This window comes from Ruditapes philippinarum, unplaced genomic scaffold, assembly GCF_026571515.1.
Source record: "Ruditapes philippinarum isolate M1 unplaced genomic scaffold, ASM2657151v2 ctg2831_1_1_1_1, whole genome shotgun sequence".
In the NCBI taxonomy this organism is placed as follows: Eukaryota; Metazoa; Mollusca; class Bivalvia; order Venerida; family Veneridae; genus Ruditapes; species Ruditapes philippinarum.
In genome coordinates this window covers 125,358-142,437 of record NW_026865163.1, presented here as the reverse complement: position 1 = coordinate 142,437, position 17,080 = coordinate 125,358, and the positions used below count along the sequence as shown (strand labels likewise).

General features: G+C 30.6%; 1 protein-coding gene across 1 annotated transcript in view; it reads left to right on the top strand.

Moving 5' to 3' along the window:
• LOC132728059 (DNA excision repair protein ERCC-6-like) overlaps positions 1-17,080 on the top strand; it is a 43,572-nt gene that overhangs the window by 12,439 nt on the left and 14,053 nt on the right. The window contains exons 12-14 of the mRNA XM_060713670.1: positions 780-893; positions 3,972-4,020; positions 5,152-5,341. Coding sequence (XP_060569653.1) covers positions 780-893; positions 3,972-4,020; positions 5,152-5,341 — 353 coding nt within the window. The remainder of the gene's footprint in view (positions 1-779; positions 894-3,971; positions 4,021-5,151; positions 5,342-17,080) is intronic.

Sequence of the window (17,080 nt, the reverse complement as noted above, 5' to 3'; positions counted from 1 at the left end):
TTTGTGAAACAGTTGATTTTAATGTTCTTTCTATGCAAGCGTTTAATTTGTGAAGCAGTTGATTTTAGTGTTCTTTTTATGCAAGCGTTTAATTTGTGAAGCAGTAGATTTTAGTGTTCTTTAATTTGTGAAACAGTAGATTTTAGTGTTCTTTCTATGCATGTGTTTTTATTTGTGAAACACTTGATTTTAGTGTTTTTCTTTAATTTGTGAAACAGTAGATTTTAGTGTTCTTTCTATGCATGTGTTTTATTTGTGAAACAGTTGATTTTAGTGTCCTTTCTATGCAAGCGTTTAATTTTTTTAGTGTATTTCTATGCATGTGTTTATTTTGTGAAACAGTTGATTTTAGTGTTCTTTCTATGCAAGCGTTTAATTTGTGAAACAGTTTATTTAAGTGTTGTTTCTATGCATGTGTTTAAATTTGTGAAACAATTTTGTATTGTTCTATGCATTTGTTTAATATTATGAACAGTTGAATTGTTGATTCTAGTGTTCGTTTATGCAAGTATTAAATTTGTTAAAACAGTTGATTTTAATTGTCCTCCAAGGCATTTGTTTGATTTTTTAAACAGTTGATTTTATTTAAATTTTTTCAGAACTTATCTTGAAGAATTTCACTTTAAAAGATAATTAATTTCTAAATATAAGACCATGTCATTTCAAATTTGAAAGCATTTACTTTTCTTCATCAATGTTGTCTTAAATAGTAGGGGCAAAACAATTTTGTTGTTAACTGTATAAGTATATTGTAATACAATTGTTTTGATATGTTAAAGGGTCACAAGTTAATGAGATTGGATGGAACAATAGCTCATGTACAAGAGAGAGAAAACAGAATACAGAAATTCCAAACAGATTCTTCATACAGTGTTTTCCTGCTCACTACCCAGGTATTTATAGCTTTACTTCAAACACACATTTTCTTAATGCCCCAAGAATTGAAACACTTGTTTTATAATGATAATATGAATTATTATTATTATGATAATGATGAAAATAATAATAATGATAATATCACAAGCAACACAGTTTTGCTTTACAAGCAAAAAGCAACAAACCAATTTTCAGAAATTAATAAATTTTGCACAAATCTTATCTGGCAGGAAAGAATACTTGATGTCACAGGCTTATTTTTTCATTGTCAAGCTATTAAAGATACACAAGTTGTTTATTTCAAAAGATTGGCCACATCAATGGCTATTGAACATATTAAGCTATTGTTGATAATTACAAATGATGAAATATAAAAACTGCCTAAAATGTGTAAGGAATGCCCCACTCTTTTTATAAATTGAACATTACCTATAATTTCAGAAGGATGTTTAAAATTACTTATGTGGTTCAAAAGGGTTTTAAATTCCTCAGATGATGTTTGTTATAAAATTGAAATAAAAATTTTAAGTTATTTTAATTTTATCTGAACACATGCCATTTACTCTTGGATGGGCACAATGATACTTTAAAAGTCAGGGATAAAAAAAGTATTCAAAATTTCTACTCATCCTGCATACTTTAATACTTGTCCAGCATTTTTAAATTGAATTTTAAGATAAACTCGTCCTACTGGACGAGCATACTACGATTTTTAGCTCGACTATTCGATAAGAATAAGTAGAGCTATTGTAGTACTCCGAGCGTCGGCGTCCGCGTCGGCGTCCGCGTCGGCGTAACCACTTATGTTAAAGTTTTTGTAAAAGTTTAAATATTTTCAAAGTCCATTGACATATGGCTTTGAAACTTTGCACACTTGTTCACCATCATTACCCAAACCTGTAAACAGGAGGAGGTAACTGTATCAAGCATTTTGACAGAATTATGCCCTTTTTTCGACTTAGAATTTATGTTAAAGTTTTTGTAATAGTTCAAATATTTTCAAAGTCCATTGACATATGGCTTTGAAACTTTGCACACTTGTTCACCATCATGACCCCAACCTGTAGACAGGAGGAGGTAACTCTATCAAGCATTTTGACAGAATTATGCCCCTTTTTCGACTTAGAATTTATGTTAAAGTTTTTGTAATAGTTCAAATATTTTCAAAGTCCATTGACATATGGCTTTGAAACTTTGCACACTTGTTCAACATCATGACCCCAACCTGTAAACAGGAAGAGGTAACTCTATCAAGCATTTTGACAGAATTATGCCCCTTTTTCGACTTAGAATTTACGTTAAAGTTTTTGTAATAGTTCAAATATTTTCAAAGTCCATTGACATATGGCTTTGAAACTTTGCACACTTGTTCACCATCATGACCCCAACCTGGAAACAGGTGGAGGTAACTCTATCAAGCATTTTGACAGAATTATGCCCCTTTTTCGACTTAGAATTTATGTTAAAGTTTTTGTAATAGTTCAAATATTTTCAAAGTCCATTGACATATGGCTTTGAAACTTTGCACACTTGTTCACCATCATGACCCCAACCTGTAAACAGGAGGAGGTAACTCTATCAAGCATTTTGACAGAATTATGCCCCTTTTTCGGCTTAGAATTTATGTTAAAGTTTTTGTAATAGTTCAAATATTTTCAAAGTCCATTGACATATGGCTTTGAAACTTTGCACACTTGTTCACCATCATGACCCCAACCTGTAAACAGGAGGAGGTAACTCTATCAAGCATTTTGACAGAATTATGCCCCTTTTTCGGCTTAGAATTTATGTTAAAGTTTTTGTAATAGTTCAAATATTTTCAAAGTCCATTGACATATGGCTTTGAAACTTTTCACACTTGTTCACCATCATGACCCCAACCTGTAAACAGGAGGAGGTAACTCTATCAAGCATTTTTTTTAACTATCAAGCACTAAGAATAGTCGAGCGTTGCTGTCCTACCGACAGCTCTTGTTGTACTTGTCCTGAATCAATGTCATCTCATAAATACAAGTACACAAGTGGAATTTTCGATTCCTGCAAAGTGCTACTAATCGTGATTTGATGGCTGCTAGAACTTCAGAGGCAATACAATAAAACAAATTGTTGGTAGCTCAATTTTAGCAATATGCTGTTGACAACAGGTTTGATTTACTAGCAAATACTAAAAAAAGTTAAGCCAATTTGAACGCCGAGTCAAAGTTGTCAGTGTGCAAAAAAAAATTGTGTTGCCCATTATTTTGATATTTCATAAGATATCAATATGAAACTTGGAATACTTGCTTATCATGACCTAGTGCAGCTAGACAAGGGGCACTATTCTGAAAACTATAATTTTATAGAGTTATGCCCCTTTTAACTTACAATTTTTTGTCGAAATTGGTTGCCTTTAACAGACAGGTGTACTGACATGTGTTAACACTTACAGCGGTGCTCTTGTATTACATAGAGGATATTTGTTTGTTTTGCATGTAAGATTGAAATATAATTTCACTGAGTGGACACCAGATGCAATATTTTCACGAGTGGCGTAGCCACGAGTGAAAATATAATAGCTGGTGTTCACGAATGAAATATATTTCAATCTTATATGTAAAACAAATAAATTTTTCTTTTTATTTCATGCTTTGTAAGTGATTTTAAGTATTTTTTACTGATTTTGCCGCGTAACGTCGCGCATTCTCCTTTGTGACGTCATCACGTAATGACGTCACATCATCAATTTTGAAATATACTTCTGTTAAATTTCTCTAATTTTGTTACATTTTTAACATGATGTATGGTGACATCGACTTTCTTTTCCTAAAGGAGCAACATTTTCGTATGAAGGCGTTTATTTCTGCCTGTTATTCCATTTAGTTATGATTTTATTTTCATCCGCATTTAGATATAGTCCGGCTACAGTGAAAATTATATTTTATAAAATTCACTAGTGGTTTATCAGAATATAATCATCTGATATATTACAATAAAACACTGGAAAGCATGAAATAAAATGGCATTTATATATGTAGAAATAAGTTTTATGTCAATTCATTTACATTAATGATAGCGAGATCTATTATCATTGTGTATTATGTTTTATTATATTACAGGTTGGTGGGGTTGGCCTTACACTGACTGCTGCAGACAGAGTGGTTATTTGTATGTTATTTTATAAAACCTTTTTTTTTTTTTTGGTCTCCATTTTGTGTTTTATCAGAGCGAAAAAAAGAAAGTTAAATGAGGAGTAAATCTTTTGTTAAGTTTCAATCCTAAGCCTGTTGGAACCCCAAGTGTTACTGATAAGCCTTTGCTACTGGTATGGAGCCAATCCAGTTTGATCTGTGCTCTTTACTGTTGGTAGCACTTCTATTGTATCTAGGTACTTAAATACCTTACTTTGGATCAGTTGTTAAAAATTCAAACTATTTCTAAAATTTAGCAAGTTAGGCTAATATAACATTCATAACAGCCAAATTAGTCATCCTAAGCATGCCATTGTATAGCATGCAGTTGAAATTTCTGTCATGGATTAAAATAACAAAAACACCTGTCTGATAATTATGTAAGAAATTTTTTCATAACTGTTGTAGCAACAAGTGAAAATATAACTGCTTGTGTTCACCCAGTGAATGTCCATGAAGAAATATAATTCTGTAATATTTTATGAATTTTGTTTCATACTTGATATATATGATTTATGCAAATATTTATGTGCTTCTTGTTATCGATCACATTTTACTTACAACAAATTGTATGTCTCTCAATATTTTCATTTATTTATGATATTTGGCATTCATTTGCATTCAGATATAGTCCGGCCACTATGAAAAATATATAGAGGATAGTCAAGTTTTTTCTATAAATACATGATTTATTTTCATCGAGTGGTATGAAAATAAATATTTCATGAGTGGCTGTAGCCACAAGTGAAATATGGTAATTTTCATGCCGCAAGATGAAAATAAATCATGTATTTATAGAAAAAACTTGAATTTTCTATTTATTATATACATTTTTTTCTTTTTTGACATTAAAATTTAAAAGACTTTCCCTTAAATTTTGTGTACTGGCAGAATTTAAAAGAAAGTAGTCTGGCAAGACACCAGTGAAAATACGGAAAATATGTTTCACTGCAGTGAAAAATAAATTTTTACAGTGAAAATACGGAAAATGAAAATACACATTTTATTTCATCAATATTTCATTTATAAGTATATAATAAATTTTGATACTTCCACTGTGAAATTATCAAATGAAATTATGTGAAAATATAATATATATTCAATTCAGTTGATCCAAGCTGGAATCCGGCCACAGATGCTCAGGCTGTCGACAGAGTATTCAGAATAGGTCAGGACAAGAATGTGGTCATCTATCGACTTATTACATGCGGAACTGTTGAAGAGAAAATATACAGACGTCAAATCTTCAAAGATTCAATAACTAGACAAACAACAGGGAATGCGAAAAACCCTTACAGGTTTGCATTATATTGCATAAAATTTGCTAATGTTTAAGATAAATGGTCAAGAAATAAGCATTTAAAATGCTGGGTCTATCTATGTGCTTGTAGGTCATTGAATGATGCACAGGAGTGGATCTGAGACCTACCAGTGTGGAGTGTCAATTAGGAAACATCAATTTCAGCATATAAGTGTAGAATAATGCACAGTTTAAGTATATAAGTGTAGAATAATGCACAGTTTAAGTTCTGAGAAAAAAAAAAATAGAAATGTTGGTTTTCTGACAGTTTGGGCAGCCTAAAAGGACATGTGGGTTGTGTTTAAAAGCCAAATTATAATGTGATTTAAGTGATGTAAATTTGCTTATCGCTGCACAGATGACCGTCAGTCAGAGAATTGCCCAAGTGTTCAGCCATCATACATGTACATGGAATATTGAATGAATAAATTTTCTATGTGTGTCAGTGCCTGCAATCAAGGCTACCTGGGTTTTTATGACAGATGGCTAATTTTTTGTTTCTCGTATTGAGATTGAATTCCTTCTCTGTGACTTACCTTTCAATTTCATTTTCCCTACTTCTTGTTTAGTTACATGTAATAGAAAATAGATGTATCTTTATTCAAAGTTTTGATAAATTACTTTGATGGTTGTCTGGAATTGTAGTAGTTTTCCCTTAACTCACCCAGCATTCATAAGTGCTAGCAGATATGTAACGCTTGCACTTGGAAATACTAGGAAAACATTGGGATATTCATCACTCATGTCATATTGTACTTGGCCATCTTTGCTTTTTCTAGATGTTTTCTTGTTTTGATATTGCTTGTGTTATGTTCTTCTTCATTTTGAATTGTTGCATGTTTTAATAATTTTGTTAGAATTTGATCTTTGGATCCAGAGTTTAATGATCTGTTTTGCTGAAGATGATAAAATCTTTGTCCCTCCCCCGGCATACATAAGTGCTAGTTGGTTATTATCACACAAGCACTTGTGAATACCAAGAGACGATGCAAAAAACTAATCTTCCATGGCACTATGTGAGGACACTTCCTTCTGGATACTATGTGCTAAAATCCTGTCACAGTTGTCTTATAATTCCATGTCAGGAAGTTTTCCATCTTTGTAGTATGTTGGTGCTGTGACACTGAGTTCGACTTACTTTAAAATAATGCATGGATCAGCAATTGTGGCCTCTGTTGACTAGAGAAGGTGATTAGTTGTCATGCCATAAATATAGTTGTTATAAACATGGCTGCTCCTAAGACTCATCCACCATCGAGGTTGTTCTGTTCCCACTTTTCCCCCAGCATTCGTAAGTGCTAGTAAACAATATAAACTTGCACTTAGTTATACTAGGAGAAACTAGGGACATTATAGTCCTTTTCTTTCGCTGAAAAACATTCAATGGATGGTCCACCATTTCATTATCCTGCGCTGTTTGTACCTGATGCATTTTGAGACTTATATGATCAGATCACAAACTTACTGCTTTGGTTATTGTCGATTGTTAAGACTTGAAAATTTGTGTCATTCTGCATTCATCTATTAAGTCTTGTACTTCCTATTCCATGTGTACTAACAACGGACCAACAGAAATTGTTACAAACTGGCTTTCTTGTGTTATTTTGTTGAAAAGTCCCCCCAGCATTTACAAGTGCTTGTATACAGTTCACACATGCACATGGAAATACGAGGTGACCTAAAGCAACCTTATTTTAAGACTTGAAATAACCCCTCTCCAAGTTCAGCCATACGGATCTTGATGAATATTCTATCATATTCTGTGAAGTGATTTAAGAAATCATGGTTATGAACACAATTAAATATTTGCTGATTTACAGCATAGCATATTCCTGGATTCTTCCTTGATGTGCATCACCAATGAAATTTGTGATTTTTGTAGGTACTGTCAACTTTGGTGTTTGCTGGTGGTTTCTTTTAATTTTGGCAAATGCTGGTTATTTTACTTTTGATTTCTTGCAGCTTCTCTCCTGTTAGATGATTTCTGTAACATTTTGTTGATTATGTATTGTTCTTCCCCCAGCATACATAAGTGCTAGTCAATTTCATATACCTGCACTTTTGAATACCAGGAGAAGATTTTCATACTCATCTGTTTGTTGATATGTTGGTACTTCCTGTAGATATCATGTAGAAATAGTTAACATCTCCCCCAAGCATACATAAGTGCTTGTTGTGAAATAATACAGGCACTTTTGAATACTGGGGAAAAGTTTAACTGTATGACTCAGTCAGAGAAATTTCATTTGTTTCTTGATCTTTTGTAACAAAGGTCCAATTTGGATTGTGTTTTCTGTATGTCCTGTGATGACAAGGTGTTTTGTCTTGTAACTTGGTTATATTTATTGCAATGCTGCTGTAACCAAGGTTGAACTTGACTGCAGCATTATCTTCCATACCTATTATATACATGTCAACTATGACAGTGTCTTCTGTAACTAATGCAAAACTGTGATATGTCTTCCATAACTAAAGCTTTTCTCTTGAAGCATCATCTCTATCTGCCATAATCTGGAGTCATTGTCTATATATCCCCCCAGCATCTATAAGTGCTAGTTATAAATTCACACTTGCACTTGTGGATACAGGGAAACCATAGATTAGTGTTAAAAGTGTTTTTCAAGAAATCACCAGGATATTCCCTCCATTTCCAGTTTTTTACTGTGGCGCCTTTGAGGTATCTGAGGAATTGAGAGCTAAGACATGCCCCTAGCATTTCTAAGTGCTAGCACAATATGATAAGCAAGCACATTGGAAAGGCAGGGTCACAGCTTCTTAATTTCTTGCTGACTGAAGTTGTATTCCTTCGTATGTTGTAAACATTGGTTGTCTCCCCTGTAAATGTAATCTTAAGCAATGTAATTTGCATCTGAAAAAATTGAATATTTCCTGTGATTAAATTTGGTTTTGTCATGTTACCTCCCCCCAGCATTTATAAGTGCTTGCACAGTGTTCAAGCGAGCACATTAAAAATACAGGGAAAGGTAGTATGCCATAATATGCCAGCAGTTAAAAGTTGAATTCGGTCCTCTATAATTTCTCTTCCATAATCATAAACAAATTTCATCCTTTCCATATGAGTTCTTCAATGTTGAGCATCTAACTGTATATAATAATTTAAGTCCTTTTTGCTTTATTTCATCTTACACTGTTTATCTTGGTTTTCTCCCCTTAATCCATTGTAAGGTCCTGTTTTCTCCCCTGAATACTTATGATTTCCCCCTGAATACTTATGATAAATCCATTGTAGTCTTGGTTCTCCTGTCCTCTGTTAAATCCATTGTGTGTGTGTTAGAAATGTAAACCTGGCATTAAATTGGTGCAAGAATTTTTTCTACCTGTACCAAATTTAATAACAGGATACATAAATCTAACTATTCTATTTTATGTTTTTAATTTACTTAATTAATTTAACACAGAATTATACCAAAATAAAATAAAGGTTTCAATCCATAAATAAATAAATGTAAAAAAATCCTTATGGGTTTTGAACAAAATTAAAATCATATTTGAAAAAAATTAAATCTTAAAAAAATTCTTAACTTCAAAATAGATCCTTCAGGCATGCTTGACCAGTATCAATTGACCATATCATAAAATTTTCAGATTATTATCTAGCCTAATTTGCATACTTGTCAATCAAAATATTATACATGTTGTCAAAACAATTAAACATGACAAGTGGCATGTCAAATATGATATCTCAATTATACATTCCTGGTACTGAATAAACAATGCCAGTGTCAAAATACAAATTTCTTAGAATTGTGTACTGTCAAAATATGTGATAAATGTAATAAAAATAATATTCTGTAACAATGATATATTACTTAAGTGATTAAAGAATGATTTTGAATAAAAAATTTAATAATTAGATTTAATTATCACAAATATTACAAGTAAATAAACTTTTGAATAATTCTTTGTTTTAAAAAGTGACTTTATAATCCAGACTTCAATTTTCCAAAATAAATGAATAGAAATAATATAATGGTTGATTTAAAATTTAGTTGTTACTTCAGAACTTAAAATAGAACAATTAATTTAAAGGGTTTTTTATAATGTTGAAGACATTGATAGAGCATTTCATTTTTTTTGTAACTTCTGTTAAAAAATTCCCTAGATTTGTTAATATCGCAGCATAGGTTAATCTCTCTTAGATTTATTAGCTTTAAATAAGATACAAATTCAATGCTAGTTTTTTAGGTCAAAACAAAAAGAATTTTTAATGACAATTTAATAAAATTGAAGAATGTAATCAAACATTTGTACAAAATAGGATTTTTATGCCCCCGCCATGTAATGGCCGGGGCATATAGTGTTACCCTGTTCCGTCATTCCGTCCTTCCGTCCTTCCGTCCTTCCATCCTTCCGTCCTTCCGTCCTTCCGTCATTCTGTCATTCCGTCATCATCAGTTTCCGTTCATTATCTTAAGAACGGTTGGGCATATTCAACTCAAATTTGACATATGGATATGTCATGAGAAAATACAGGTCAAGTTTCGAATTTGGTCATGGTTCGATGATTTTTGGCAGAGTTATGCCCCTTTTACTTTAAAAAAAATATGAAATTTCAGTTTCCATTCATTATCTTAAGAACGGTTGGACACATTCAATTCAACTTGACATATGGATATGTCATGAGAAAATACAGGTCAAGTTCGAATTTGGTTATGGTTCGATGATTTTTGGCAGAGTTATGCCCTTTTACTTTGAAAAAAAATATGAAATTTTCAGTTTCCGTTCATTATCTCCCAATGGTACAACACAATCAACTCAAACTTGACATATTGATATGTCATGAAAAATACAGGTCAAGTTCGAATTTGGTCATGGTTCGATGATTTTTGGCAGAGTTATGCCCCTTTTACTTTGAAAATAATATGAAATTTTCAGTTTCCATTCATTATCTCCCTCAAGGTACAACACATTCAACTCAAACGTGACATATGGATGCGTCAAAGGAATGCGCAGGTCAAGTTTCAAATTTGGTCATGGTTCAATGATTTTTGGCAGAGTTATGCCCCTTTCACTTTGAAAGTAAATAGAAATTTTCAGTTTCCGTTTATTATCTTCCAATGGTACAACACATTCAACTCAAATTTGACATATGGATATGTTTTTGGAAAATGCTCAGGTCAAGTTCTAATTTGGTCATGGTTCAATGATTTTTGGCAGAGTAATGCCCCTTTCACTTTGAAAATATAATATGAAATTTACAGTTTCTGTTCATTATCTACCTAACAGTGGTCACATATTCAACTTTAAAATTTGACATATGGATATGTCAAAGGAATGGGCAGGTCAAGTTTGAATTTGGTCATGGTTTGATGATTTTTTGGCAGAGTTTGTCTCTTTCACTTTGAAAATAATATAGATACATCTTAGGAATAAGCAGTTTAAGTTTGAATTTGGTCGTGGTTCAATGATTTTAGACAAACTTATCTTTCCTGAATGTTGGAAAAATTTTGAACTTTTAGTTTCACCACTCATTCTTTTAGCCATTATTTTGGCTACAAATATGCAATATGCTATTTCTAAAAGGTTAAGACTGAATAATTTCAGTGCCTTGAACATTGTATGGAAATGGTTTGTGTTAACATTGAAAAGTTTTAAGGGCTTTGAACTTAAAATGAAAAAAATAATTAATGCACCATCTGAAATTTTGGCTGCATGCGGGGGCATCCGTGGCATGATGACACATTTCTAGTTTTTTAAAGATTTTGGGTGCTTAATCGTTATGCAATTTAATGTTGGAAAATATGTCTTTAGCAAATGAAAAGCATTCTTATAATGATTATGCCAGGAAAATGGTCTTGATTTTAACAGTTCCTTAATAGGGCAAAGGAAACATGAAAAAATATATACATGATCATAATTTTAAGATTGAAACCTTTGATGTTATGCTAGATAATTTTTAAGATGTAAGAAAATATAAGAAATGGGCAATACTTAACCTCTGGTAAAAGAGATATTTATCATGTTGTGTGGCATGTAGATATTTCATGATAAAATCACCTGGCATCATTTTGGTGCAGGTAACATTCCTGTCCGGCACACAAAATGATGCAGGCAACTCTAGTATGACAAGTTCTGTCACTCTTGGTATGTTTAAGTCAAAGTTGTCTCCCCTGAAAGAAATAATTGTCTGGTCAGCAAAGTTTTCCTGTTTTAAATTCATTACACCTCTACCAAAAGTTTATTACAAAGCTAATTGAAATTTTTTTCAGCTTGATTTTACATATAACTGAAAATAAGGAAAAATATGCATTTATGAAGAAAAAAAGCCAGAAAATGATATTAGAATTTAGCATTTAGCTTATTCTCTGATCTCATTACTGAAAAAAAATGGTTGATTTTGGCAAAAAAAACAAACAACACACACACCAAAAAACATACATACTACATAGAAAAGTGGTGTTTTTTTCATTGTTTAGACAAATTTAAATCAGATAATTTTATTACACCAAATAAATGTATCATAATGTTGTATCATAATGTACAATATATGTGCAAATGTATAAACATAAAAAATGTGGTCTGTTATTTCTTTTAATCTCATTTTCAGAAAAACCTTTTCTTGAAATTTGTAAACATTATACTTTCGAAACCACAGTTTGTCTTATATTAACAAAGTACTATAATGGCCAAGCTGCTAAATTCCTACAGATTAACATTACATAATACAATCTTTTGATATGTATGCACTTCAAAGGTGCACCATACAATATGTGATAATCACTGCTGTATGCAATATTGCTAGTTGGTATTCTTAAAAGAGTAAATAGCCTTAGGTAAAAGGATTTACATCTTTACATTGGATAATAGTTATGTAACCACCTCACCTGGTCAGGTAAAATTGCATGGGGGAAAATACCTGTTAAGCTATATTGGTAAATTTGGTATTAATGGTCATTTCTTGCATAGAATTATAAAAAAAATAATAGAAGACCTTTTTTGTTCCACTTTTGGATAAGTATATCTTCAATTAATTTAGAGATTAATTTTTATGTTTCCAAACTTTTTTTGGCTTTTTTTTCTGTTACAACAAACAGGATTTTAACTTGCATTGAAAATACACATAAGAAATAGCTTTTACTTTGTTTCTTGGTTTGCTACTGAGAAAAATCATAATTAGTTTTAAACCTTGACAAAATGTTAACTGCATGTTCCTTTAACCCAATACCATTAGAAATATTTGGGAAACCTGACTTTAGTTTAGGTTTCTTTGTTTTGATGATTTGTACATTATTAAGAGTGGTAATATAGTATAAATGTTGTATGAAGTCTTTTAGTTTCAAATTTTTGCCCCAATTTTTATTGTTTACATCCTTTGATTAAAAAATAGCGAAAAAGTAATATACCATCATTAGAAAATTGTCTGGAAATTTCAAATTCAAAATGGCAGTGAAACATGCTTGGGGTAAACAACACCAAGGGTGGGTTTTACAACAGATGGCATTTCTCTGTTAAAAACTTTTTTTTCCAAAAATAAACATTAAAGGCTATTCAAGCATGGTTTTGATCTTTTTCTGGTTTTTTAAAATATTTTAAAGTAGTTAAAGGACAGAGCTCTATACCTTGCATGAGTTGACCCATGCACAGATGATTTAAAACATAAATTCATTAAAAAAGGATTTCTTATCCAAGCATATGTTGGAATCTTTTTAATTACATGATTTTATATTTAGCAAATCCAATTATTCATCAAATTATTTAGAACTTAACCATATAATTATGTTCACTATATATCAGTACATTAAGATTAAGTGAACTTATCATAACTTGTTTAGTTACGTAATATTTCAATTCAGAATATATATTATATAAAATGAATAAATTATGCAAAACTTAATGATAGCAAAAAAATCATGCAATGCTATATATAAGTCATATCTAAGTATTGAATGTTTTCTTCTAAATTAACTTTGCATTTTACTTGCATTCGTTTTACCACATTTAATAAGCATTACACAGTACTGTATATCAATAAAATACTTAAAGTTTTGTTATTTAAAAATAAAACTGAACATATTGTTAAATATTAATTTTTAATTAATTAAACTATTTCCACTTACCAACACTTCCTGTCCCTTTCCTATCCAATGTCAGACTGCCACTTCCTGTAGGAGAACTCTACAAGGTGTCAATCACAGCTTTCCTTCACTCTTTGAACTTTAAATATGTTTTACTTTGAAGTCATTCAAAAATACATTTGAAGCCATTATCATTTAATTAATAAATGTTTTCTAACAAACGTATTGTTTACTTTCATGCTCAATCAAGAATCAAATTATCACATAAATGATCAAAGTCAGGTCCTAGTAACCCTAAGGCAAATCTGACCAATGGGAGATAAGTATTAGTGTCACAGGTTGACACCCACTCTAATCTGATTAGCATAACTGAGGTCATGTGACCCCTTGTTGTCATAGGGAGAGCAAATTTGAAAAGCCATATGTGGCAGATGCCAAAGATATTTGTGTTTATCGTAATTCAATAGAAAATATTTTAAATTTGAAAATTGTTTATAAGTCTTTGAAATTAATATCTCAAAATTGACATGTTTTGATATGTAATGTCCATTTTATATTGAGAAGATTTTTAAAATTCTTTGCATTTCTTAATTTCCATAAACTTTATGTCACATATTTTGTTTAAAGAAAAAAGAAACTTTTGAACTAACTTGCTATATTGATATGATAATTATATCTTTAACTTTAAATACAATAAGAAGATGAAAACTGTTTATGTGTCCCCCATACATCATATGCAAGTTACTTTCTTTGAAAGCAGTTTGTACTTCTCCCTTCCATAGAAACACTTTAACATTTTATAATTTACATGTATAACAAAAAATTTAAAAGCCAGGAAAAAAAATTTTGCAAAAAAACAATTTAAATTTTTTTTTTGACCAGCTTTTTTTTTCGGATATCTTGAGTTTTAACCCCTATTTGTGGGCCGGAAAAAAGCTTTTTATCAAAATTTTTTCTGAAAAATTATTTGAAAATAAAACCCTGAAGTTTTTAAATTTTTCATGGTTTTTAAAATTAAATTTTTCGTTCAAAGCAGAAAAAAATTGATTCAGGTATGAGGGGATGGACATGGCCTGCAATATTATTTTTAGACTTATTTTAAAAAATTGTTTCTTGCATTAAAGAAAATAAAACAATATTGGATAAGAGTAAAAAAAGACTTAAAGCCTCTTCATGTTTTTATTGTAGAGCTGGTGAATTACGTAAAAATGCAAATATGTTAGACAAAGATATTGTGACTCTAAAAATGATAAAAGAATCATTGTATTTCACCAATAAAATAGAGAAAATAAGAATCCCCAAAGAAAGTCCAACACAACAAAAAATTGGGAAAAAATTTGCAAGGGGTCTTTTTTGGTTAGCCTGTTTTATGGACAGTAATGGAAACAAGTTTTCCGTCCATGCCCCCCAGCACCGGGGTTTCAGCAGCAAAAAACAAATTCAAAATTTATAAAAATTTTCAGGAAATCCCCCATAAAAAGGGGCCCAAACTAATAAGGGCTACTATTCTTTTGCTTTCAGCGGGAGGATAATTTTGATATCCCAAATAGCCTCCTTAAAAACAAAAAAAAATTTAAACTTGACCCGGAAAAAATCAAAGGGGTTTTTTCTGTTTTTTTTCCCGCCAAATTTCCATTTCAAAGTTTCCCCAGAGCATGGGAAAAAAACAAATTTACCTTTTTAAAAGGCCGGGTTATGACCCCTTTAAAATTTTATACAGAACTCAATATTTTTCATTTGATGTTATGTGACAATATACTTTCAATATAGGAAAGAAAAAAATACATGAAATATAAGTAAGAGTAAATATTGTAATAAACATGTTTTTCTTAAAAACTTGGTGCCCTTAGGGTAAAATCTCCAAAAAACATTTATGCACATGCATTTATTTATCAACTAGAATCAGAATGTAAATAAGCTATTTACAATAGAATAACACAGTCAGGAGTGGATTCCCTGGGTTAATACCTCCCTGTGATGTAAAAAGAAAGTATGTCAGGAATTTAACACATTTAGGTGTTGTTATTGTTGACTTTGTTTAGGGAAATTCCCCTTAGAGCAATTAAATTGTCTGTTTACTTTTCTTAAGTATGGCCTAAATACTGTTGCTTCTCATATTATATGAAAGCTAGAGTAAAACATTTCCATAGATTATTTGTACACATTGTAAATGCTTAAATGATTGAAGGTGAATATCATTTTTGCTATATTCTAAGTTCAGATATTTAGAAATTAAAGATATTTCTATGAACAAAAATGAAGTAAAATCTTGACAAATTATAGGAAAACACAGACTGACTTACAGTATTTCACATGACTTATTTTTACAATATGATGTTTAAAAAGTAAAGAAAGAATGAAAGCTTTAATACATGGGCATATATTCTTTTAGACAATTGAACCATTTATATGTTAATTATTTGTAATTTGTGCACAATGAATGTTGTTGAAAATGAGTATCACTTTTTTGGCCAAATTACCGTGAGCGCTGAAATTTCTTTTAAACCACATTTCTGTCGATGGCCAACAATAAAGAATAAGTTCAAACTTATAAATAATGAACTTCAAATAAAAAAAGTCAATTTCCCAAGTAGCAAAATTTATTTTCTTTGCAAATAAAATCCATGTTTCTTAATAACCTGGAAAAAATAACTGCCACAAAATTTATTAGTTACTTCTTTCTCTTTTTGGATATGTTTTCATTTGCCAATGTATATATTTGTATGTGCTATAAGCCTTGTAAAATGTTTAATGCAATAAAATTATTAAATTGAATTAAATATATGTTAACTAAACTTTGTACTAACATAAACTGATATTGCAGGTTTTGTGTGCATTTTGAATAACCAAAAATTGAAGCATCAAAGATTGTACAAATATCGAATGTGGGCCTATATAGAATGTTATTAATGTATTTAAATATTTAGTTGCAAAATTAAAAAAAATCTGCAATGGAAATCTTTAATAATAATATGAGAAATTCAAATTGTCATTGTCACTGTTTGAAATTTTCATCTTAAAAATAATAATTTTACTTTTACTTTAATATTGTGAAAAATATGAAATAAAAATTTATGTTAATTCATGAAATATGCCTTAGTAACCATAAGCTATAAAGATCTTTATCATAGTAACACACTATACACCGAGTTATCTCCCCTGCTAGTTAGTGTGTTCTGTATGACATGTTGATTAGGTAGTGGTAGTCTGTTAATTGAATTAAGGTGTCCTGTCATTGTATGGTGTCATCCTGTGACATGTATATTGTGAGGGTATTGCACTGAAGGTGGTCAGGCATCTGTACTTGAAAGATTAATTGGATACATTATTATTTTTTTATTGTTACATTTTGATGCAATTAATTTGTATATTTAAAGTAGATCTGCTTAAAAACATAAACAATTTTGAAAATCTTAAATAGATTAAAAAAACTAGTGCATGTTAAAATTATGAAAAGATAATAAGGAATTAAATTGTGTGATTAAATTGAAAAGAATTTAAAGCACAGTTCTTAGTTCAATTTGAGTTAAAAGCATGTAAACTAAATTCTTTCCATTTTTAGCTTATTTTGCACAATAAAAATGATTATCATGGGAAAACAGAGTAAGCAAACGATATGAACTTGCACAAAAAGTATTTTCATAAATTATAATAATAAATAAAATCTCCAAAAGTATATTTCCTGTCCCTTCATGCATGTC